This window comes from Narcine bancroftii, chromosome 1, assembly GCF_036971445.1.
Source record: "Narcine bancroftii isolate sNarBan1 chromosome 1, sNarBan1.hap1, whole genome shotgun sequence".
Classification (NCBI taxonomy): domain Eukaryota; kingdom Metazoa; phylum Chordata; class Chondrichthyes; order Torpediniformes; family Narcinidae; genus Narcine; species Narcine bancroftii.
The window spans coordinates 384,748,525-384,774,429 of NC_091469.1; the positions used below are offsets into that span (position 1 = coordinate 384,748,525).

The window sequence follows — 25,905 nt, forward strand, 5'->3', positions numbered from 1 at the left end:
TATAGGTCAACCTTATCATACAGAACAAAAGTTGGCTTCCTTTGCTAGATTTCATTATCATACAGAACAAAAGTTGTCTTCCTTTGCTAGATCTTTTTGCATAAGGGTTATCACAAGTCATCTCCTGTTTTGCAGATATCTGGGGTGTAGCACTCCCATCTTAATCCTCCAGGCCAGACTATCCTGTTGTGTTGATCAGAAATTAATTCATCCCCAGATATTTCTAATCACCATTCAGTTCTTGTCTGGCCAATTTCTGCTTTTCTCTTTAACACCTCCTCCTGCCTTAATCTTCCTCCTAGACTGGTTTTCCATTCCCTTTGTTTCTTGCAGGCCATTCTTTGTTCTGATCTGGCCTGTGTCTCCTGTGCTACTCACCACCTCCTTTAGTTTGAGCATTCCTCCTAAATCGTTTTATGCATTTCCTCTCGCTGTATTTTGGAGCAGACAATTTTGCTCAGCCAACTTTGCTCCATGCTGTGATTGCCACTTAATCACATTCCTTTTTCCCTGAACCATGCAGTAAATATACACTTATTAATTAATCATTTATTTCATACTGTTTTAACCCCTAGATTCCAACACGCTCCTCCATCATTAATGGAATGTTACCCAAGGTGAGATTATCTTCACAAGATGAACTTCCGAGAGAAAGGGCGATGATTCGGATCTCGTCAGTGATCTCTGCCTTTCATATCATTCGGCTTTGAGAAATTTGACCAATGATCCTGTTTCTCCCTTTACATCTGCTCAGTCACTCTTTGCTTTCCTCTGTCACCATACCTTTCCCAGCACAAACCCTCAAGTCCTCTTTCTCTGCATCTTAAGACCTGTTATTTCCAACTTTCCCACAGACCAGATGCAAGGTCTTCCATCTGCCATATTAACCACAAAGCAGGTGCTTGTCACGAGGAGTGATTTGGGGGGTTCTTTTGTTCCTCTTATATATCCAGGTTGGCTTGTATCGAGATCAACGAGTCAGGAACAGGAATCCGCGGCAGCCAGCACCTCCTCCCCCATCCCTCCCCTCCCCGGGCGCCGGCGGCCCACTTCCACGCGGGCACCCGGAACAGGGATCACTTTCCCTTATAAGGCGCCGGCAGGACGGGCAAAGAGGCTCCGTTTTCGTGTCCAGCATCACTTTGCAAAGATCGCCGGCAAACACCGACCATGGGCAAATCAGGTTAGTCCTTTGGCTTCTATTTGGACCGTGGCTTGGCAAGGACTTTTGGTGGGGTGGGAACTCCTGTATTAATCGCTCTCTTTCATTCGTTTTCAGCTTCTAAGGAGTTTTCCCGTGAAGTTTTAAAATCGCACAATGATTATAGGAAGAAACATGGCGCGCCAGCGTTGAAACTGTGCAGCAAACTTGGTAAAGAAGCACAGCTGTAAGCCCGTTTTCTGTTGTACTCCCGGCCCCTCCAGCTCTCCTTGTGATCGTGTCTGCTCCATCCGTGTCCCCGCTCTACTCTCGCCCCTTTTAATTCTTTAGGCCGACTGTCAATCTTGGCCCCCTTACGGTATCCCTGCCCCCACCCCCGCGCGGTTCCTCCTCATGAGCTGAAGACCCACCTTCGCTCATTCTTTCTGTAGGTATGCGGAGGCGCTCGCCAGCACCCGGGTGCTCAAACACAGCCCGGAATCCAGCAGGGGGCAGTGTGGAGAGAACCTGGCCTGGGCGTCATATGATCAGCCAGGTAAGTCTCATTTTGATCAAGAATCAATATGACTATAGGCCATCCTTAAATTTTTATTTTGGAGACAAAATAGAAATGCATTTCAAACGAGGGGAAGCCGAGTGTTTGGAATTCAATGGGAAATTGATGACCGCATCTGAAGTTGAGGAGCCAGGATAATTCTGTATTTTCCACTCTTTCAGATAACGAAGTATTGACAGCACTCTGGTGAGAAACACAAAAGCTGCAGTTGCTGGAATCTTGAGCAGACAAAGGATTGCTGGAGGAACTTTGCAGTTCTGGCACCAGCCAGGGGTAGAAATGGGCAGTCAACATTTCAGCTTTGAACCCTTTATCAAGACTAAGATTTAAAAAAAAAAGTGGCATCTCAAGGGGGGTGGGTCCAGAACTAGGACATAAGATGAGGGAGATGAATAGACAGGAAAAGGGAGAAACCATATAAAGTTAGAAAAAAAAATCAATGTTCATACTGTTAGTTTTAAAGGTGTCCAGAAGGAAAACGATTGTTTTTCCTTGAGTTTACTATTGGATACTGAACTCTTCTTGCTCTGCCTCTGGGCCCATTTCCATGACTCTTTCACCCCCACCCCCAGACCCTTTCTCAGCCTGGACACCTCGTCCTGGCCATCTGCTCACTCTGGACCTTTTTATTTCCAACTGCCACTGAGACATCAACTGTCTCAACTTTACCACCCCCCGTCTCGTATTCCAACCTCACCTCCGCAGAACGCTCTGCCCTCCACTCTCTCTGCAACCATCCCAACCTCACCATCAAACCCGCAGACGAGGGTGGGGCAGTTGTAGTCTGGCGCACTGACCTCTACCTTGCTGAGGCCAGTCGACAGCTCTCAGACACCTCCTCCTATCTATCCCTCCCACAGGACCTCACCACCACGCATCAAGGCACTGTCTCCAAAACCATCTCCAACCTGATCACCTCTGGTCACCTCCCCTCCATAGCTACCAACTTCATTCTCTCCCACCCCCACACTGCACGTTTCTGCCTCCTACCCAAGACACACAAACCCAACCATCTGTGCAGACCCATTGTTTCTGCTTGTTCCTGCCCCACCAAACTAGATCCATCTTGACTCTTATCTTTTTTGCCTCTGGTCCAATCCCTCCCATCTCAAATGCCCTCCATCTCCTCAGCAACTTCAGATTCCCCAAAGTGGACTGCCTCATCTTCATAATGGACATCCAATCTATTTATACCTCTATTCCCTGAACAGAAGGTCTGAAAGCACTTTGCTTCTTCCTGGACCAATGACCTGACCTGTTGCTCCCTATCACCACCCCCCTCTGCCTGGCAGAACTTGTCTTCACTCTAAGTAACTTCTCCTTTAACTCATCCCAGTTCCTCCATATTAAAGGAGTAGCCATGGGTATCTGGTGGGTCCCAGCTACACCTGGCTGTTTGTGGGCTTTGTGGAACAATCCATGCTGCAAGCCGACACAGGCAAGGCCCTTCAACTCTTCCTCCAGTATATAGATGACTACATTGGGGCTGCTTCATGCACTCGTGATGAGCTTGCCAACTTCATTCACTTCGCGGCAAACTTCCATCCTGATCTCAAACTTACCTGGTCCATTTCTGATAACACTTTCCCCTTCCTGGATCTCTTTGTCTCCATCTCAGGAGATCAACTTTCACTGACACAACTACCTGGACTACACTTTCTCACACCCTGTCCCCTGCTAGGATTACATACCCTTCTCAATTTTTCCACCTCCGCAGCATCTGCTCCCAAGATGAGGTCTTTCAGTCCAGAGCTTCTGAAATGTCTGCCTACTTCCACACACGTGGCTTCCCCTCCACCTCTATCAACTCAGCTTGCACCTGCATCTCCTCCATTTCTCACTCATCTGCCCTGGCCCTCTCTGCCCCAGCCCTCTCTGCCCCAGAAGCAACAAACATGGAATCTCCCTCATCCTCACCTACCACCCCACCAGCCTCTGCATCCAACACTTATCCGCCAGAATTTTTGGCACTTACACAGGATCCCACCACTAGACACATCTTTCCCACTCCTCCTCTCGGTTCCCTCACCAAGGACCAGAGACCCAAACAGGCCTTCCATGTTAAGTAACACTTCATCTCTACATCCTGAGGATTTATTTACAGCATCCAGTTGCAGACTGGGAGATCGCTTTGCTTAGCACCTCCTCTCTGACCGCAACTGCAGCAACCTCCCAGTGGCCAACTACTTCAATTCTGGGTCACACTCCCGTGCTCACATGTCTGCCCATGGTCTTGTGCACCCTGATCACTCGCTGATTGGAGGAACGATACCTTATTTTCTGTCTGGGCACTCTCCAGCCAGATGGCATTAATGTTGACTTTACTGCTTTCCACTGAACCTGCTTGCCTTATCTCCCCCCTCCCCATTTCCTGCCTTTCCAGTTATTTCACCTATACACCTCTGCCTTTCCACCCCTCCCTCCCCCTCAGTGCTGCTGTCCCCTCCCTCCCTTCTCCACCTATCATATCCTGCCCTGTCTTCCCTCTCCCACTCTTATATTCTGACACTAGCATTTTCTCATACTTTGATGAAGGGCTCAAGCCCAAAACGTCATTTATGTGCCTTTGCCACATAAAGGATACTGTTTGACCTGCTGAGTCTCTCCAGAAAAGCGGTAAGGGGTGGCAAGGGGAAGATGTAGCTGGTAGTGGGATTGCACTGAAGTTGGTGAAAGTGTCAGAGGGTAGTGTATTGGATGCGGATGCTGGTAGAGTGGAAAGTGAGGACTCGAGGGATCCTGTTCTTGTTCTACCAAGGGTGAGATGAGGTGTGGGCAGAAGTATGATATGGGTGCGTAGAATCTATGTTTATTAAAGAAGGAGAATATTTTGGATGTTGTAGAGTGGAAGGCTTATCCTGGGAACAGATGTAGTAAATTAATTGTGGGAAACGAATGGTGCCCATGCAAGGGACATGATGGGAAAAGGTGTAATCAAAGTAGCTGTAGAGTGGGTTTGCAATAGATATCCATGGATAGTTTATTCCTTGCCATTTGTAATAAATGTCAAAGAAAGCTAGAGAGGTGCCAGAAAATGGCAGGTAAAAGTAAGGGTTGGGTGGAAGTTGACAGTGAACTGAATAAAATGATGAAGTCCTGCATGGGCCTCTTGCTTAGTGTTACACTTAAGACAGGTTTGAAGTGGGTGGATGGATAGGGGAATGTGGGGTGGAAACAATTTGGGGAATTTGTGTTACCAGATCATGTTCCTGCACTGGGTGATATCGATTGTAGAGATTGGTGGATGTATCTCTCAATCAAATCTTTTTTTTAACTAAGCTATTTCCCATTTTGCATTCTTAAATTTTTGAGACATTTGCTATAATGCTATTTAATAAAAATCTACAAACTTATAGATGCATGTTTGCAATTGTACTTTATTTGGAATATTTTAATTTTTTCCATAAATATACATAACAAAATTTTCTATTCAAACACAACACTCCCTCTCTCTCCACCCCCACGCCCCTAAGCCCTTCACAATATAAATCTGTACATTGTCAGAGCTTACAGTCGGGTTTAAAAGAAAGTCTTAATTGGGGAGGTCACTTATATTTTTATAATGTTGATACCTTTTTAATTTATATTTGGGCCTCTATATAGTACAAATATGGTTGCCATATTTTTATAAATACGTCATAATTGTTCTTTAGATTGTATGTGAATTTTTTTTTCTCCATAGGTATGCAACTGTTCATCTCTATCTTCCATCATGCTATCTGTAGAGGTGTCAGATCTCCAAGTAATCGCAATACATTTCTTAGCCACAACTAAAGCTATTTTAGCTAGTTAATTTGGAATTTAATTAGTTTATTACTTATTTCAATGAACTTGCCCAAAAGATAAAGCTCCGGGTTGTCCACGAAGGCCACTCGTTATCCTTGTTAGTATTTCAGTAATATCCTGATAGAAAGGTCTCACTTTCACACACAACCACATAACATGTACAAATGTTCCTATTTCTGTTCCACATCTAAAGCACATCTCCAATATTTCCGAATTTGATTTCTGTGGTATGAGGTATAATTGGTGTAGAAAATTATATTGTACTAATCTGTATCTTGCACTTGTAATTGATGTCATGCTATCCAAACACCAATCAGACCAGCATCTTTCCATTATTGCAACTCCTAAATCTGACTCTCATCTCTCTCTCGATCTCTGTAAACCTGGTTTTGCACTTTCATTTTGGAGAGCAAAGTACATCTTAGATATAAATTTAGGTGTGTTCCCCAGCCAAAATGTCTTTCCATCTCACTAATTTCAGGCGGGGCCAAGCTTGGTCCCCATTTTACTTTTAAGAATTATCTTAACTGGAGAAAGCAAAAGAATGTCTCATTAACTACTCCATACTTATTCTTAAATGTTCAAAAGACACAAGAGATCCTTCTATAGAACAATCATCAACATATCTTATTCCTTTGTCATACCATGAATTAAATATTTTGTTACTCAGATTGATAGGCATTTGTACATTTTTACATAATGGTGTCCTCAGTGATATACCTGCTTTTTTCCCCAATAAATTCATTTATTTCTTTCTATATTCTAATCATGCACAATAATATAGGATTATGTTTTTTTGACTTAATGTTATTGACTGAACGTTCCACATAAATAAAGTCCTTAATTGTCTCTTTTTTTACTGAATTCAGTCCCATTCGAAAGGGGAGGGGGGGAACTACTTTCTTCAAGGAAAGATGATAGAAATCTTGCTTGCGCTGATAAATAATACTTATTAAAATCCGGGAGTCTAAGTCCTCCCAATTTACAAACATATGTTCACTTTTCCAGTGCAATTCTTGGTATTTTGTTATTCCATAGGAATTATACAATTATGTAATAATTAAAAAAAAAAAAAAATAGTTAGTACAAATAGGCAATGTTTGAAAGAGATACTTTAGTCCTGGCATTACTTTCATTTTTATACAATTTACCCCTCCTACTAATGTAATTGGCAGATTTCCATTTCTGTAGATCTTTTTCTAGTAGAGGGATATCATTAAGCTTGTATAAATTCTGTAAATTATTATCTGTCATTATTCCTAAGTATTTAATTCCATCTTTGTTTCATTTAAATCCATTACCTTTTTTGGTATATTTCATAATCAAAGTTCTCCAATGACATTATCTCACTTTTATCCATATATATTTTCTATCCTGATATTCTTCCATATTTTTCAAATATTATTTGTAATCTTATCAGTGATTCAGCTGGGTCAGACTTGTACAATAGCACATCAGAAAATAAACTGCTTTTATGTGCTTGAATAATGCTGGAGATTGGGGACACCCTTGTCTACTCAATCTACTCATGGGGAAAAATAGATGACATTTGGTATTAGTTATAATATTAGCTTGTGGCTTATGATGGAGAGTTTTTATCCAATTTCTAAATTCTTCGAGCATTTTAAATAAGAACATTTTAAATAATTGATTAAATGTCTTTTTTACACCTAGAGAAATAGTTAAGTTCAGATTCAACCTTGATTTTTGCCATAGGTATTATTGAATAATTTACCAAGGGTATTGGAAGAATGACTAACAAATCCCACCTAATCTGGATGCATTAATTTTGATAAATACTCACCCAGTCTGTTGGCTAGTGCCTTTGCTAGAATTTTATAGACTGCATTCAGAAGTGATGTTGGTCTATATGATAAGATTTTTAATGGATTTCTACCTTTCTTCGGTCGCACTGTAATTATAGCAGTTGAAAGGGTTTTCAGAGGGAGTCAAGTGATGGAGCAGTGGCCGGTAGGGGAATACCAGCCCTCTCCAGAAAAGAAGAAATAAAATGAAGTAAACACGAAGTTCAAGAAACACAAAACACAACAAATAAAAGATAAAGTTGTGGAGAAAAGAAAGAAAATGGCACCCAAGAAGGAAAAAGCAAAAACAACGGGGGGGGGGGGGGGGGGGGGGGGGAAAGAAAAGACGCCGGAAGAGAAAGGAGAAGGCCTTACCTGCTTGAAGAAACAGGGACCACCAAAAGATCTTAATCATAAAGTTGTACATTTTCACCAGTTTGCTTTGGCAAATATCAGAAACATGGACAAAACCCCCATGAATTTTTCACATGATAGGCAATAGAACAGTGGAATGAAAAGGTGTTAAAACTGTACAAATCAGAAATAGGGCTATTTTACTGTGGTGTTATCGTGCATGGCCAATGGGACAAAGTTAAGACCCATGGTAATCGTAAAACACAAAATTAAACTGAAAATGGATTTTCCTGCAGGTATTTTTTACATTTTCATGAGAAAGAATGGAGGGATAAAAATGGTGTAAAACTACAGATAGACAATGTGTGTAGAACAGACAGCCAGGTGGTTTATGCAAGGAACGGAGTTTGCTGGTCTGGGATATGTTTTGTAGCCATTTAATTGAGAACACTAAAAGTAGATTAGCACCAAATAATACTTACACGGCAGGTAGTTTGATGTTTCAATTGCAACCTCTCGATGTCTGCTTGAACAAGCCATTCAAGGGCCATGTGTGTGAGGAATGGAATATATGGATGTTGAAGGCAGAAAAGTCATTTACAAATGGCGGGGCAATGTGTGCTGCATCACTTGATGTGCTGTGTAACTTTGTGCTCAAGTTAAAGTAGAGACTGATAAAATCTTTTATAAAGTGCAGTATCTCTCGTGCGATTGAAGGCACAGAAGATGATTTATTGTGGGACAGTGATGATGAAGGTGAAACTGCCTCATCAGATAAAGACTGGGACCCATATAATGACTGTTTAAACAGTGAGTATGGATGAGCTTGCTGCCATCTTTGCTTCAGACGATAATAGAATGATTTTGAAGGGTTCTCAATGGGTTGTTTTCATTACAGCACAGAAGCAGGCCAGTTCAGCCCTTCTAGTCCATGCCAAACACTTCTCCCACCTAGTCCCATTGATCCACATCCAGTCTATAATCTTTTCAGACCATGATAGCGATTTTGAAGAGTGCTAATAGTGTTGTTTTCAATAAAACTCTCAATGAAAATCTGTTGCAGTTGAGTTTTTTTTTCTTTTTCAAAGGTGCACTTTATATGCCAGTTCAGCTCAGATTGGATTTTGAGCTGAATTTAAGGTCTCAAAAGTATATCCAGCGTATAACTCGACCCCCCCCTTTTTTTTGCGATTTCTTTTGGGTTTCATGACACGACTTGTATGCCGAAATAATATATGGTGTATGATGTCATGGGCTGATGACATAATTGTGACATCATCAGCACACCCCTTTCCAGCCGCCTTTACATTCATTTTTTCTCCACTATAAAAAGGCCTATTCTCGATTCCAAGGTACTACCAAGAAGAAAATAGCATAGGACATGGTTTTGTGACAAGCCCATTTTGTAATGGTCACTTGCAGGAATACAAATTTTAGAAAAAATTTTAATTAAAAACTTTTCTTAAAAAAAATGTTCCAATGCATCAAGTTCAATTGAAGGGTGCATTTATGCCAAGTTATTAGATCCAATGCATCTTGCACTCCGAACCCTTCTCCATTGACAATGGCGTGAAGCAAGGCTGCGTCCTCGCACCAACCCTCTTTACTATCTTCTTCAGCATGATGCTGAAACAAGCCATGAAAGACCTCAACAATGAAGACGCTGTTTACATCCGGTACCGCACGGATGGCAGTCTCTTCCATCTGAGGCGCCTGCAAGCTCACACCAAGACACAAGAGCAACTTGTCCGTGAACTACTCTTTGCAGACGATGCCGCTTTAGTTGCCCATTCAGACCCAGCTCTCCAGCGCATGACGTCCTGTTTTGCGGAAACTGCCAAAATGTTTGGCCTGGAAGTCAGCCTGAAGAAAACTGAGGTCCTTCATCAGCCAGCTCCCCACCATGACTACCAGCCCCCCCATATCTCCATCGGGCACACAGAACTCAAAATGGTCAACTGCACCATTTCATCTGATGCAAGGATCGACAAAGAGATAGACAACAGACTCGCCAAGGCAAATAGTGCCTTTGGAAGACTACACAAAAGAGTCTGGAAAAACAATCACCTGAAGAAACACACAAAGATCAGTGTGTACAGAGCCGTTGTCGTACCCATGCTCCTGTTCGGCTCCGAATCATGGGTCCTCTACCAGCATCACCTACGGCTCCTAGAACGCTTCCATCATCGCTGTCTCCGCTCCATCCTCAACGTTCATTGGAATGACTTCATCATCAACATCGAAGTACTCGAGCTGGCAGAGTCCTCAAGCATCGAATCCACGCTGCTGAAGACCTAACTGCGCTGGGTGGGTCACGTCTCCAGAATGGAGGACCATCGCCTTCCCAAGATTGTGTTCTATGGTGAGCTCTCCACTGGCCACCGAGACAGAGGTGCACCAAAGAAGAGGTACAAGGATTGCTTAAAGAAATCTCTTGGTGCCTGCCACATTGACCACCGCCAGTGGGCTGATATCACCTCCAACCGTGCATCTTGGTGCCTCACAGTTCGGCGGGCAGCAACCTCCTTTGAAGAAGACCGCAGAGCCCACCTCACTGACAAAAGACAAAGGAGGAAAAACCCAACACCCAACAAACCAATTTTCCCTTGCAACCGCTGCAACCGTGCCTGCCTGTCCCGCATCGGACTTGTCAGTCACCAACGAGCCTGCAGCAGACGTGGATATACCCCTCCATAAATCTTCGTCCACGAAGCCAAGGCAAAGACAAAAAAGAAAACGATCCAATTCTAGTGTCATCATTTATGGTGTGAATTTGAAGATTATAGTTCAATTCTTATTGTATTTTACAGAGCAGTACATTATTAGTGTGTATAATGGAATTTCTTTCCATATCTGAAGGGAACTTGTTGATACATTGATGGCGTTGGTAAGCAATGGCTTCTTGCACATCTGTTTATTTTTAAAAGGATAACTTAATATAACTGTTATGTCTCTCCTAACTTCAATGTGAATTAACACTGTTCTCTGGAACCCAGACTGAAGAACACTTGACAATAAATGTTGACTTTTGTTTGATTTTTTTTTAACCTATGTGTAATTCTTCCAAGATAAAAAGGTGTAATTGAGTCCAGGTGCCTGACTTTGAGATTGGTAACGAATATATGGTGATTATTTTGTATATTTGCATGATATGTATATTGTAAAATAATGATATCAGTGTATTTGCTATTATTATTTTTCAAACTTTATTGAAAATTGTTGAGTGATTTTTTTTTTTTCTTCTGCCCTGCAGGTAAGGAGGTGGCTGACAGGTGGTACAGTGAGATAAAGAATTACAATTTTAACTGTCCTGGTTTTTCCTCTGGTACAGGTGAGTTCAAAATATCTACTGCTTTGTTTACAAGGTAGTAAAACAGAAGGTGTGCACGACTCCCAGATCTCCCAGATGGGAGAAGAGTTCCCACAGAGAGTTTTCCAAATATTGGTCACAATAGAGTCAGTTTTGTTCCTTCAGAAAATAATATTCCCAATATATTATGACCTAGAACACAGACAAGTTGTATACTAACAATAGAAACATTTTATCTAACATTATTTAGAAGTATAATCTTTTTGTGTTGCAGAGGTGAAGATGTTTAATAATTTGTGCCCTGGGTAATGAATAATTCGGATTCTCTTTCCCCAAATTGTTACTTTTAAAAGCATGTTTATGTACTTTCAGCCCGTTCTTGCTTTCTACAAGAATCTGTTTCACTTCTACGCCAATATCATGCACATTTCTCCACTGTGTGTGAGAGACATTGTTCAGTATTTTTATTTAAATTCATTTCACGTGTTTTGTTCTCTGGTCCTCATTAAATCAGCCAGTAATGCTGATATTAGAATTGCTAATGTTTCATTTGGGAAAAATTGTATAACTTTATTTCATCTAAACCACGGCAAATCAGTTTTTGAACACGTTATTAATTTTGTGGCCAAATTATTTGCTAAAATTCATTTTCATACAGTAGACACAGGGCTGGAGCCTGCCATGAAATAATCACAGTTCTAAGGTCGCTGCTAAACATTTTTCCTCTCGAGGGTTGGATCTGCAAATGTTGACTGTATGTACTTGCCAAGTCCGGGATTCCCATGCAGATGATGAATTCCTAATCTTGCTCTTCACATATGACTTTCTAACTGCAGTCTGATTCCTTGTAAAGTTGCTTTTTTAATAGCTGTATTATATGCAGGGTCTGTTCTGCCCACTTGCCACTTACAGGACATGCAGCCATCTATTGAGGATCAGGCCTCAAAAATAGGCTAATGATGGTGAACATGTAAACATCAAGTGTGTATTTACCAAGTAGGCCAGCTGTGACTGCTGGCAGCAGGTTTTGGAGCATTAGATTTTCTCGATGAGAAATGGCCAAGATTCATACAGTTTTATCTTTTACCATTCTGCTAGCCCTGTGAAATAAACATTCAATCTATGTCATTAAATATGAAACAGACCCATTAAAGAAGTGAGTAAAACTCTCATTGGTGAGAAGATTTGGATTGAAAGTTGTGCTGCTCATAAATATCTGACAGTTAAAACTTTTAAAGTCCCATATATACTGAATTGGCACCATCTGCTTCCCTTTTCTTTGCAAAGACCACTCCATGGTTTGATCACTCAATTACTCACTTGATTCTTTCTATGCAGTGGCTTTTGCATTTTCCGCTTTTGAGTGGAGTCTTTTCATGAACACAGCAATGGAAGGACAAGGTGAATCACCTTGTCATGTTGAGCATGTGAGAGAGAATGGATTACAGCAGGGGTGTCAAACTCAAATTCACGGAGGGCCAAAATTAAAAACTTGGACTAAGTCGAAGGCCGAACTAAATATTTATTGAAAATTTTCAACAACATCTGCATGTTTTCTCTTCTTTCAACATATGTAATGTTAAACTTTTTCTTATTAAAATAAATGTTTAATAATAGTTTTGGATAAACTCTTTCCAGAAGCATTAACAAATGAGAAATAAAATATTCAATAAATAATATTTCTCTATAGAGGATTTGTCAAATGTTGCTAGTGTGCTGTCGAATAGTAAAATCTGAGGGCTATTGAGAATGTGGGAGAATAACATGATTCCTGAAACAATCAAATGGGTGATTGATTGTGGGCATGAACTCTAGCAGGGTTATTTGCCATGCCCTTTTTCCATTGGTACAGATATCCTTTCATAAAACTTTTCAAGTTTTATGCCTAATGAGCTTGTATCCAGGTGCAGGACCATTTTTAAACAGGAATATATTTATCACTGTGACATGAAACTATTGGAAGATCGTTTTATCCTGAGATACTTACTCAGGCCTGTGTGCGGGAGGGCGGGGTTTGCAGGCGATCGGGTTGGACAACGACAGTGCGGGGGCATCGTCTCTCGCTGCAGGGCGGCATCTCGGCAGATCAGCGGCCCCGTCACCGTGAGTCGCGAGTCGGCCTGCGGCAGGGAGGGGGAGTGGGCAACGGTCCTGGCGAGGTCAGGCCCCCCCTGAGTTTCTGCCGGACCCCCCTTGACCTGCTGAGTTTCTCCCGGACCCCCCCTTGACCTGCTGAGTTTCTGCCGGACCCCCCTTGACCTGCTGAGTTTCTCCCGGACCCCCCTTGACCTGCTGAGTTTCTCCCGGACCCCCCTTGACCTGCTGAGTTTCTCCCGGACCCCCCTTGACCTGCTGAGTTTCTCTCGGACCCCCCTTTGACCTGCTGAGTTTCTCCCAGATCCCCCTTTGACCTGCTGAGTTTCTCCCGCATCCCCCTTTGACTGCTGAGTTTCTCCCGGACCCCCCTTGACCTGCTGAGTTTCTCCCGGACCTCCCTTGACCTGCTGAGTTTCTGCCGGACCCCCCTTGACCTGCTGAGTTTCTCCCGGACCCCCCTTGACCTGCTGAGTTTCTGCCGGACCCCCCTTGACCTGCTGAGTTTCTCCCGGACCCCCCTTGACCTGCTGAGTTTCTCCCGGACCCCCCTTGACCTGCTGAGTTTCTCCCGGACCTCCCTTGACCTGCTGAGTTTCTCTCGGACCCCCCTTTGACCTGCTGAGTTTCTCCCGCATCCCCCTTTGACTGCTGAGTTTCTCCCGGACCCCCCTTGACCTGCTGAGTTTCTCCCGGACCCCCTTTTCTTTCCGTGCTGGTGTCCCAGGACCTTTCTAGGGCAGTCTCCGTGCTCAGGACCGCGCTGGGATCCCGGTCAGCGGTGGAGGAGCAGGTGAGCGCGGCTAATCCCGAGATTGGCGGGGGATTCCACCCTACCTGCCCGACCAGCCTCACTCTCCACGTGTACTCCGGGCACCCGCCGCTGGTCCGGTGGGAAGGCGCAGGGCGGCCAGCGGCCGGCCCCCTCATCGCCCGGAGGGGAGCCCCAATCTTCCCTCCGGCGTCCCGACTCCATCTGCAGCTCCAAGAAACGCTGTGCCACTGGGGTTCCTGGCGATGGCAAGCGGCCTTGGGTTCCCCTGACACTGGCCAGGCCGCGCTGCGGTGGGGGGTGGGCGGGGGGACACGACAGCGTGTTTATAAAACCACCCACCACTACTTTTCAAGGACCAGGATTTTTCTCTCTCTCTCTCTCTCTCTCTCACCCTGGGACACAGCGGTTACTGTGCATGCGCTATACTGGCGCGGCGGCCAGCGGGCCACCTCTAGTACATTTTTGATATGATCTTGCGGGCCAAATATAATTACATCACGGGTCAAATTTGGCCCGCGGGCCAGAGTTTGACATGTGTGGATTACAGCAACATTATTTGCTGTACCTTTTTGTGAGGGGCGCTGGTCCAAGTGACCTGCTTTTGGTAGAAAAAGTCAAAGAATTTTATGTAAGGCTACATTTAGAATGTAACATATGTGAGAATAATGGAACATTTTACCTTTTACCTTTATTAGGGAAATAAGATTGATGAGAATGCCCTCAGAATAGTGCGTAGACATAATGTCCTCAGTCCATGTTGTAAGAAAATATTCTGTGTCACTTCCTGATTTGTCTTTAGTTAAAACAATAACCTTTAGTAATGTGGAAACTAGAATTCTATACACTATTTAAAGCAGTGGTTCCCAACCTTTTACTTTCCACTCACATACCACTTTAAGTATTCCCTATGCCATAAGTGTTCTGTGATTAATAAGGGATTGCTTAAGGTGGTATATGGGTGGAAAGAAAAAGTTTGAAAAACCACTGTTTTAATCATTCCAAATTGAATGTGCACGGTTTCATAACTCCAAAGGAAATGGGCCAATGACAATTTTTCTCAAGCAAAAATATTTCAGTAACAACTGGGTCTCGAGCAGTGATTCGCAACCTTCCCTTCCCACTCACAAAACCACCTTAAGCAATCACTTACTAATCACAGAACACTTATGGCATAGGGAATACTTAAAGTGGTACGTGAGTGGAAAGTAAAAGGTTGGGAACCACTGATTTAAAGGATGGCTGCATTGTTTATCGACTGAACAACTGTTTGATGGTGTGACAATGCAATAGGAAATGATCTTGTTTAGATTAGATAATGCTCGGATAATGATTGGTTTCAATATAAACAGCCTGCATAATACTGATAATAGTAGTTTTCATTCTGAGAATTGTGAAAGGCTCAATTGTGAAGATTAATGGAGAGTGGACTGTTATGTATGGTTTATTACTATGGTTTCCAAAAATGATGAGAGCCAAATGAAACTAATATTCTTTGTCCCATAGATTGTGCATAGATGCCATTTTTAAGATGCATTCATTGAACTTGATCATTTGGTGAGGCCATTGAACAAATTGCAATGCTGCATCCAGTGCTTTAGAACCACAGTGGTTTCCTCCTTTTTTAGGCAAGCATTTGGGCTTTTGTGGACCAACGTAAATAGACACTGTCTCATCCTTCATTGCTTCAACTCAACCACCAAGGCAGTATTTAATACACTTGGCTTTCACTCAGTTTGGTAATCTTCTACCAAGTTCTAATTGCCATCAAAATAATTTCTCTATTTTTGACTATCTCAATCCACTATCCCTTTTAGGATTGAATTTGGGTTAATCCTGAAAACATATGTAAGACTTCTGATCTATGCAAGTTATGTCCACCTGCACATATGACCAAAATTTTATTTTTTTTTTAAATTAAAACTACTGTACAAGTTCATATAATGCTTTGGAAGTACTGTATACAATGGTCCCCATTCCCTGACTTATGACCAAACCCAAGTTACAAACAATCCTCCCATACCCATTACGGTCCTAAGTCAGGAACTACCTGCATCAAAATGCTTCAGAGTAATTGAAGTAATTCTGAAGTATTGTTCCTGTTGTAATACAGTGACCTCACTCAATGACAAAAGACAAAGGAGGAAAAACCCAACCCCAACCAACCAATTTTCCCTTGCAACCGGTGCAACCGTGCCTGCCTGTCCCGCATCAGACTTGTCAGTCACCAACGAGCCTGCAGCAGACGTGGACATACCCCTCCATAAATCTTCGTCCGTGAAGCCAAGCCAAAGAAAGAAGAAGAACAGTGACCTCCACACAACAGGTTCTAACAGACAATAAAAATGATAATTATCAGATAATCTTTCTGTTGAGTTAGGAATATTAATGAGATAATTTCCCTGTTCTTATAACTACCTGAGGAAGCAGAAATGGTGTCTTCTATTATCCAGAAGGCCTTCAGTACAACACCACAATAGGCCTACACATCTGTGAACTACGGAAGTCTATGCTCATATTTTTGGTGTCATGGCTGATAGAGCTGCTGTCTCAAAGCTTGGTCTCTGGGATTTGATCCTGACCTCATTTTCTATCCTGGGTGGAGTTTGTATTTCTCCATGTGCCTGAGTGGCTGATCCCATTTTGTTACACAACCCAATGGTATATTTATTTGCCAATTTAAGTTGCACATGTATAGTTGGATAGCAGGACGATCATTAAGAAGCAGGACTATTTGGACAGTCCAGTCTGCTCTGCCATTTACTAAGAACATGGGTAATCTGCCTTTCTGCTTTACCCTCTTCCCCCTTAATTCCCCTACAATGCAAAAACCTATCCAAATGTGTCTTAACATATTTAATGAGGCAGCCTCAGCTGATCATTTGAACAGAGAATTCCACAAATTCACTACTTTCTGAGAGAAGCAATTCTTCCTTGTCTCCTTTCAAAATGTATTCCTCCACTCTTGAGGCTCTGTCCCCGAGTTCTAATCTCACCTACCAGTGGAAATAACTTGCCTGCCTTTATCTTGTTTCTCCCTTTCATAATTTTATGTTTCTATAAGATCGTCTTGTTCTTCTGAATTCCAGTGAGTACAGTCCCAAGCGACTCAATCGCTACTCGAGTGCTAGCTTTTAATCTCGTATCAATCTGATGAACCTCCTCAGCATCAGTTCCAAAGCCAGTACATCCTTTCTCAAGTTAGGAGACCTGATCTGCACACAGTACTTCAGGTGACCTCTGCAGTTGCAGCAGGGCCTCCGTGCTCTTAAATTTGATCCCTCGAGCAATGAAGGCCAAAGTTCTATTTGCCTTCTTGATAACCTGTTAAACTTACAAACCATCCTTTTGCAGTTCATGCATAAGGACTCCCAAAGTCCCTTCTGTTTTTCTTTCCAAAGTGGATGACCTTGCATTTACTTAATCAGGATCGAGATGAATGGCATGTGAAAGAAATGTTTGTGGGGAAATAAGTGCTGGAATGGAATTGATAAATCACTCTTCATCAAAATTGTACCCACTTCTTTAGCTTCCTCTGGCAGCTCATTCCAGACATAGTCTACCCTTTCAGTGATAAGTTGCTCTTTTCTTACTGTAAGCCTATGCTCTCTAGTTCTACCTTGTTGGGGGGGGTGGAAGACCGAGCATTCACTTTATACTCTAGTGATTTTATATACGTTTCAGGTATACCCCTCAGACATGCGCAGTTCAGGGAATAAAGACCCAGCCTATCACCACAAGTTCTCTTTTGTTCCCGTACCATCTTGATGAATCTTTTCTGCATCAGTACAAACTTAATGACATCCTTCCCAAAGCTGGGTCACCAAAACTGCACAGTTGTCGCCCGTGGTTAGATGGCATCATGCAATAATGTTTTTTTAAATATAAAAAAGCCTAGAGTAGAATGAAAAAGCTGCCTCTGATTCAGAGACCAAGTGCCACTAATTAGTTCACAAATGATGCTCTGGCGATGCAAACAAGGAGAGGTTTGACATAACTGAGGGAGAAGCAAGTTTAGGGAGAGGAGTCAAAACTGAGAATAGGTGTTAGGTTAAAAAGGTTTGTGTAGAGGATTAACTTTGGTGAGTAATTGAAAAGGTGGGGCAGAAATTATGTTTTGATTGCTTCTTGCTTTAAAACAAATGGGTGCATTTGAAGTCAAAGGGGTGGAACTACATTGTGCATTTACTGCACATAATCAAGGACATATTTTTATGCCTATGCCTCTATTGTGTTAACTTCAGACCTCTCTCTGCAGCAGAGAACAGTAACTTTGAAATAATTTTATCTACGCTTTAAAAAAAACTTGATTATCCTTCAGGTTACCTGATAATTTTAAGAAGTGCATGTGCAGTCTTGTTCCCATTGTATTACTCCTGTGTTAGCTAAAACTGAAGGTTATTATCAGTCCTCGGGCCAGAGAATCATAAAGCACAGAAACGGGCCCTTCAGCTCATCATATCCATGCTGTCCATCAAGTACCTATCATGTCTAAGGAGGAAAGGTTGAGCGAGTTAGGGTTTTTCTCTTTGGAGTGAAGGAGGATGAGATAGCAAAGATAGTTGGCCCTTTATAATCTTTCTCAGGAGGAAAGTTTAGTGAAGATGTCAGAAGTAGCTCTTTTTCTTTTACATGGAGTGGTGGATACCTGGAATGCATTGCTGGGGGTAGTGGTTAGCGCTGATGCATTTGGAATATTTAAAAGACTCTTAGACATATAGTTGTTAGAAAAATAGGAGGTTATGGACTGTGATCGAGAGAAGGGTTAGATTGATATTAGAATATGATTACATGAGGGATGAGTCTGTACTGCACTGTTTTGTGTTCAATACAATTCCTATCTACCATCAATCATTCTATGCTATGTCAATTCAAATGCTTCTTTAGATAACGTGTTCACAATGAAAATCAGACACTTGGGCGGCACGGTTAGTGTAGCGGTTAGCACAACGCTGTTACAGTGCCAGCGACTGGGGTTCAAATCTGGCTCTGTGAGGAGGTTGAACGTTCTCCCGTGTCTGTGTTGGTTTCTTCTGGATGCTCCGGTTTCTTTCCATCCTTCAAAATGTACAGCAGTTGTAAGTCAATTTGGTGTAATTTGGCAAAACGGGCTTATGGGCTGAAAGGCCCTGTTGCTGCACTGTATGTCTAACATATTAAGTTTTAAAAAAATTTAAAATTCTCAAATCTACCTGTGTTTTAGTTTTGTTGGGTGCTGTCTTGTTTTTGTTTTGTGAAATGCTCAGCACATAGGCTATTTGAAAGTGCTCAAAATATAAAATTTGGTTTATTTGCTTCATTAGCTCCTTTGCACTTGTTTTGTAAAAGTATCCTGTTGATCACTAGAATCACATAAGCCTAAATAATGACTAGAACTGTCCCATATATTTTGAGGTTTAGGCAGCTCTTAACCTCAAAATTATTAATACATCAAGGTAATATATAATGCTAAGGAACATTATCTGTGTTTGGGCCCAATTCAAATGCTGCCATAATGTTGGTCTCCTTGTTAGAATAGTTACCAGTTCAAAGCATTTGAGCTATTTCCCTCGACTGGTATTTAATATAGAACATTACAGCACAATAGAGGCTCTTCTGCCTTTGATGTCATGCTGACCTATAAATTCCTACCAAAAAAATTACTAAAACTTTCCTACCTTGTAACTCCATTTTTCCACCTGCCTGTCTAAGAGTCTTTTAAATGCCCCTAATGTTTCAGCCTGCATCACCACCCCTTGCAAGGCATTCCAGGCACACCCATATAAAACTCATCCCTGATGTCTCCCCTAAACATTCCTCCCTTTACTTTATGGAGATGTCTCCTGGTGCTTACTATTCCTGCCCCCCCCCCCCAAAAAAAAAACCAGAGGCTGTCCACCTATACCTCTCAGAATCTTGTAGACCTCTATTATGTTCCTTTCATCCTTCTTTGCTCCAAAGAGAAAACCCCTAGCTCTGCTAACCTTGCCTTATAACACTTATTTTCCAATCCAGGCAACATCCTGGTAAATCTTCTCTTCACCCTCTATCACTTTTGCATCCTTCCTTCAGTGAGGTAACCAGAATTAAACACAATACTCTTGTGTGGTCTCTCCAGAGATTTGTAGAGATTGTAAGGTAAAACATCATGAGATGGGAATGTGTAAGGAGTTACCCTGTACAGGGCTGTAACAAGATGTGAATGCATCCTTGTACTTACAAGATAAGAGAGACATTGATGGATTGAGAGGCAGGAAGCTAGCAGGGAAAGGAGAGCAACAGTTTTAGTCATTGGACAAGTAATGATATGATGATGTTCTAAGCACGTATCCAAGGGTATAAAAAATCACCATTTTGCTGATAACGGCAGAATGCATTCTCCGACTAACATTGTTAGTCGCAAGTGTTACAATCCGGTAATAAAGAACAAAGAACCCTGATTTCGACTCAGTCTGGTGTTTGTCTCACTCATTCATGAACAAAGCAGACCTAACAAGATGTAACATGACCTCTTGACTCTTGAAATCAATCCCCCTATTAATGAAACCAAGTATCTCATGGGCCTTCTTAACTATCTTATCAACCTGCATGGCACCCTTGAAAGATGTATGGATCCCTCTGTTCCTCCACTCTGTTAAGTATCCAACCATTAACTTTGTACTTAGCTTTCTGGTTTGACCTTCCAAAATGCATCACCTAACACTTATCCGGATTAAATAGACATGATAGCATGTTTGAAAGGGGAACTTTAATGCTGATATTAAGATCAGAAACATTTTCCCTTAACATCTCAACCTCAAGAGAAGTTTGAGTTTAGCCTAACCGAAGCAATGTTCAGCAAGGTCATTATAGTGTTCGTTACTGGAAATGGTACCTTGTGAACATGTGGGTTTTCCAATTACACATTTGCCTCAAACTTCACTTGGTTCAAAAGAAATGCTGGCAACAGAAACCAGCACAGAGGCACAGGAGACTAGAGGTGCTGGAATTTGGAGCAAAAAAAACCCAAGCTGCTGATGGGAGTTTAATCTAAGAGAAGGAAGTTTTGTGCAATTGTATAAGGCCTTGGTGAGACTGCCTGGAGTTATTACGTACATATTTAGACTCCTAAAGTTCGAATGTATATGCACATTTTTAATTGGTGATCTTTGCATGGGGCCCTAGCAGATGTACATAATTTCAGCGTATCAATACACCAGTCATTCTGCATTAAGGCTCCAGGAATGACCACAAGGAGTTTCTGGCTCCTCCATCTGGACCTGTTGGCAAGGCTTCCCGTGCCACAGCTTTTCCACAGTGACTCACAATTCAGAGAAATATAAAAAGCTAAAAATTACAAAATTAAAATTTTAATTTCTGAAGAAAAACACGACTGTGTCTTGCAGCTTGTCAGCTGGCTTATTAATATTTTTCTTTTTTTTGCTGGATTAATGGAGCCAATTTGTTTTCTTCTGCATTCATTAGCTTTTGTGACATAAATGATGCTGTTAATTGTATTCTTCACTTCCACACATGTTTCTTTTAACTCAGTTACTGACTGGGTTTACAATTTGGTGGAACTCCGACACAGATCAGGGAGGTGAGTCTGCAGTGGGACAGGATCAGATGTGGTTGGTGTAACCAATAATGTACTGAGTGGATGGAATCTAAGTGAGAGAGAAGATAATGGCAACAATTGACTTTATCCATTGGGTACAGTATATTGGATACTTCTGATTAGCCTTGCAGCTTCACAAGGGCAACAAGTGTGCCAGCCATGCCATTTTGGAACTGATGATGTGCTGAAGTAGAGAGAAGGCGGGAAATTAAGTAGTGGTACAACTTATAATTAAGGAGCCAACACATCCTTTGGAAGCAAGATTTAGAGAGGTTAGCGTGGTATGTGGCCTACTTCGTGTCACAGAAAGAGACATATTAAACCAGGTTCATAGCATATTGGAAAGGCTCAAATTATTTTCCTACCTAATCTACATATCCCTTACTTCCTTTTCTGTCTCAAAAGGTATGGGTCTTGTCCCTGAATATTCTGAATATCTCAACATTAGAAGACCTGTTTGATAATCACATGGAAGGCTTTGGCTCCTGAACCACATATGTGAATGTGGGGACCTCAAGAATATATGCTGGGGTCTCAATAATTTGTTGTGTTTATAAACCACTTGGCAAGAACACCATTGTAAACAGCATGGGAAGATGCAGTAAGCTATAAAGAGAATTTTGTAGATTAAGTGAATGGCCAAATTGGTAAAATCTGAGGATGCACACTTTAAATCTAAACAGGATCAAATGAGTAAGTTCCAAATGGCAAAAATCTAGAAATAATAATACTACTGAAGTCCAAGAAGTCCATGAAAATATGATGAACATATAATGTAATGTTAGTAATTGTTACACTGTCGCTGTCCTAAAATGTGATTGAGTCATTCTGCACCAAAGTAGATCATGGTCATGCCTGGAAAGACATTGTAAATCCATGCAGTTGTAGGAAGTATGCCAATATTTGAATTGAGAGTGAAGCAGAATATAAACCACGCATGGATGTTAATGTCCCCAGTGGATTTCCTGCTTCCTAATGTTTCTTAATTTTTCTGCAGGTCATTTCACAGCAATGATATGGAAAAAGAGCAAGAAGTTGGGTGTAGGGAAGGCCTCAGCCGCAGATGGCTCCTCTTTTGTAGTGGCCAGATATTTTCCAGCTGGCAACGTCATGAACCAGGGATATTTTGAGGACAATGTTCTGCCTCCAAAGAAGTAACTTTCTAGCACTTGAATGTCACTAAATGGAAGAAAGAGAAGGGAATGAACTTTCATTGTTATCTCTATTCAGCGATCGAGCTCTGAAATTTATAGTGTTATTGCTGATGTCCTTATCAAGCTTTTGTTCAGAAAGCATCAAACCAATCCACAATGCAAATATGGACACAAATAGCCACCTGCCTAATGTATGATGTTTGCTTTTGCTCATTAAGTATTTATTTCACAAGACCAGTCACCAGTCCTACACACAATTCTGCTGCTGCTGCTACCTGGAAGGCTATGTTTCATTGAGCACGCAGTGGGCAGTATGTCTGTCATCATTGTGGATCACCTTTTCTCAGTCAATAATTGTATTCACTTTAAGTTCAATTGTTTGATTTATTTTGCACCACTCATTGATTCGGTTTTATTTTGCATAGTCAATAATGGCCTCCGGGTATTGTATTCATGGGCCACTACCTGTACCTTAAAGGAAAGGATGTATGACAATGGAAGAGGAGATGCACATCATTGTTAACATTTCTCTTTGTGCACTTGACATGAGCATCAAACCAAGATTGTATAATAATGATTAAAACAAAAGGCTGACCCCCCCCCCCCCCCCCAGCCCTTCCCGCCACTCCTTCCCCACTGCTCATACAGAGGTCCAAAAGCTAAACTGGCATCTTATTGCCACTGTTCTTGTGACCCCTCTGACTAACAAGCTTGTTTCAATGTGGTCTACTGGGTGCACCTCATGGAGCCTTGGTTTCAGAACCTCGAGAGGACCAATTTGCTCTTTAAATAATTTCGAGAATCTAGTTCACCTTGATTTGACCATATAAATCAGTTGAATAGATTTGATGTTGGTTGTTTCCTCAAAAAATGAGAAGCCAAAGATTAATTTCAATGAGAGAAAACAGGTGGTTCTGTTGTAAACCGGAACAACACAGAGTCATGGCAATGGAGGGGTCTGAACCTTGGTAGGAAGTTCTTGGATGTCAAAGGATGTTCTCAACCTTCAAAAGAGAGTCTGAATATGTGTCAATACTGCTGTTAATGCTTATGCAGGTCTTGCTAAAGCTAAACTCCCATTATTAGGAATCAACAAAAAAATAATGTTTATTCTTTTCTGTGCCAAAAAGCATCAAATTCCTGCACTTCGACAACTTGACTACTTTGAGTTTAGTCAGTATTAATCCTAATTAATTTGGTAACTTATGTGACACATCAGTGATCCAGTTATGAAACAGCAACATTTTGGTGGAGGCATCTGATTGAAGCTTTCCATCTTGTGGTTAGAAATGCAACATTTAATTGCTTGAGCCACAAGAGGTTTTTTTTTGCATTAACATGTTCACCATCTTCGGTGGTTTTCTCACTCAAGGAAAACTAGGGGATGGGAAAGAAGACAATTTACAAATAATCTTCCAGGGTTAGATTAAGACAGCACTAATCTTACTGTGAGCTAATATTGATGGATAAACTGTTTGTGTTGAAGGAATTTTTATTCCTCAAAGTTAGCAAAGGAAATGGATTCCCAAAAATGTTCATAGTGGGGCGATAGAGTGAATCCTTAACTTTTGTGGGGAATACAAGTTGATGTGGATGGTCAGAAAAGTAGTCAGAAACCAATTAATCTCCTCCCTGTAAAACATGCAGTTAAATCAAAGGCAAACCACACTTGTTTTGACAAGCTCAACATGCAGGACATTCATCAAATGGGGATTATTATGGAAGAGTTCAGGATCCACAAAAGGATTTGTTTTATTCAAAAAAATTGTTTGTTTAAGATTATTTCTGAATGTCAAGACCAAAAAGAAATATTACTAATTTTTATGAACATTGTTTTAAAGCTATCCCTAACCTTCATTGTAGCCAACAAAAACTTTGTTAATTGAGAAATAAAATCAAACCCCTTTGTAGAGAAGAGTGAATGTTCGCTAACTGGGGGAAGCTGTATATCATGCATTCAGCTCAATTTTTTATATTGTGCTTGCATTTAAAATGTACAGATTATTTAAAATCATTTCCATGATGTGTGACAAGTTTACATTTGAGGCATTGTGGTTTTTAAAGTGGTTGGATGATTGGTGTTCTATCAAGTGGTACTTTGTTATATATTGGATCCTTTTTATACATGGGTTCTTCTTGAATTATAATGAAGGAATAAAGATTTGATATTGATACAAATAGTTCTGTAATTGAACACCAAAACCATAACATACCTCTATGAAGTGCCATGAAGAAATGCCCAAGTTTGTCTTCAGAATATTAAAACAATCTGTCTGCATGTTATTTCTGTGTACAGAATATTGCTTCCCTTTGTAGTTTACTCATCTCTGCCTTACATCCAGAGAAATTGCCTCTGCTCAGTTCCCAGTTTGTAGTGACTCAGTGCTTTAGATTATCAGTTTTGTTTTCCAGCCTACGTTGGTTGTAATGTTACAGCCAGCTTTACACTTCAGCTTCTCAAATTCAAGTATTGCAGACCTATAGAAGTAAGTTAGTATAACAAAATCAAATTCCAATAAACGAAGTACAGAATGTACATAACATGAGTCTATTATTCAAGGCATTTTAACTCCATATCACCTGTACCTTGAATTCCTATTTGCAAATGTCAAGAGATTTAAAATGTTAATTTGCACTTTTTACTATTACCCCTCAATCAGGCAATAATTAAACAGGGAAAATCAAAAAAGTACAGACGCTGGAAATATATTAAAAACACAAATGCAAAATGCAGAGTTTATGGGACCACGCCACACTACAATTTGGGTTGCTGACAACATTTAAGATGTATTTAGGAGAGCACTTGAATTGCCTAGCCATAGAAGACAATGGACCAAGTGCTGGGAGATGGGATTCAATAGAAGGGTGCTCACTGGTTACTGTAGACAAGTTAGACCAAATGGCCTGTTTCCATGCTGTACAATTCAATGACTATCAATGATCTGTCCTTCACCTTTGCATTAATATAATTCTCTGACATCTATGAATTTGCATGTCGGGTAGCATTTGTGCAAAGGGAAGCAGTTAAAGTTAATAAAATGGTTGGGGTGTGGGGTAGATAGAGCAAAAGGAGTATTTTTGATCCAGTGAGATCAAATGAGGATTAATATGCATTCAGGATCAAGGAAGCAAAGTAGTTACAGTACATTTCCAATGATCTGAAAACCACTTTACCGAAATTCTCAGTTATCCGGAAAAATTTCTGGTGGTGGCATAACAAAACAAAAGTTGATTTTTTTTAAACCTTTCATGATTAACTGTTACTGCCAATTTGAATCCATTTTGAATGTTGCTACATTTTGTAAACAGATCATGTAGTTTTTTTTTAATAAGAAT

The 25,905-nt window shown here is 41.3% G+C and overlaps 1 protein-coding gene across 1 annotated transcript; it reads left to right on the forward strand.

Moving 5' to 3' along the window:
- Nucleotides 1–951: 951 nt before the first annotated feature.
- Nucleotides 952–25,905, forward strand: glipr2l (GLI pathogenesis-related 2, like). Its single transcript, XM_069913560.1, has 5 exons — nt 952–1,183; nt 1,280–1,388; nt 1,594–1,697; nt 10,917–10,994; nt 22,413–25,905. The coding sequence occupies exons 1-5, from the start codon at nt 1,171–1,173 to the stop codon at nt 22,571–22,573; spliced, it is 465 nt and encodes a 154-aa protein (XP_069769661.1). The 5' UTR covers nt 952–1,170; the 3' UTR covers nt 22,574–25,905.

Bases quoted from the DNA above. Each gene is read 5' to 3' on its own strand.
- glipr2l (XM_069913560.1), top strand. The intron at 1,698-10,916 runs GTAAGTCTCATT...TCTGCCCTGCAG, and splicing joins GGCGTCATATGATCAGCCAG to GTAAGGAGGTGGCTGACAGG. The intron at 10,995-22,412 runs GTGAGTTCAAAA...ATTTTTCTGCAG, and splicing joins TGGTTTTTCCTCTGGTACAG to GTCATTTCACAGCAATGATA.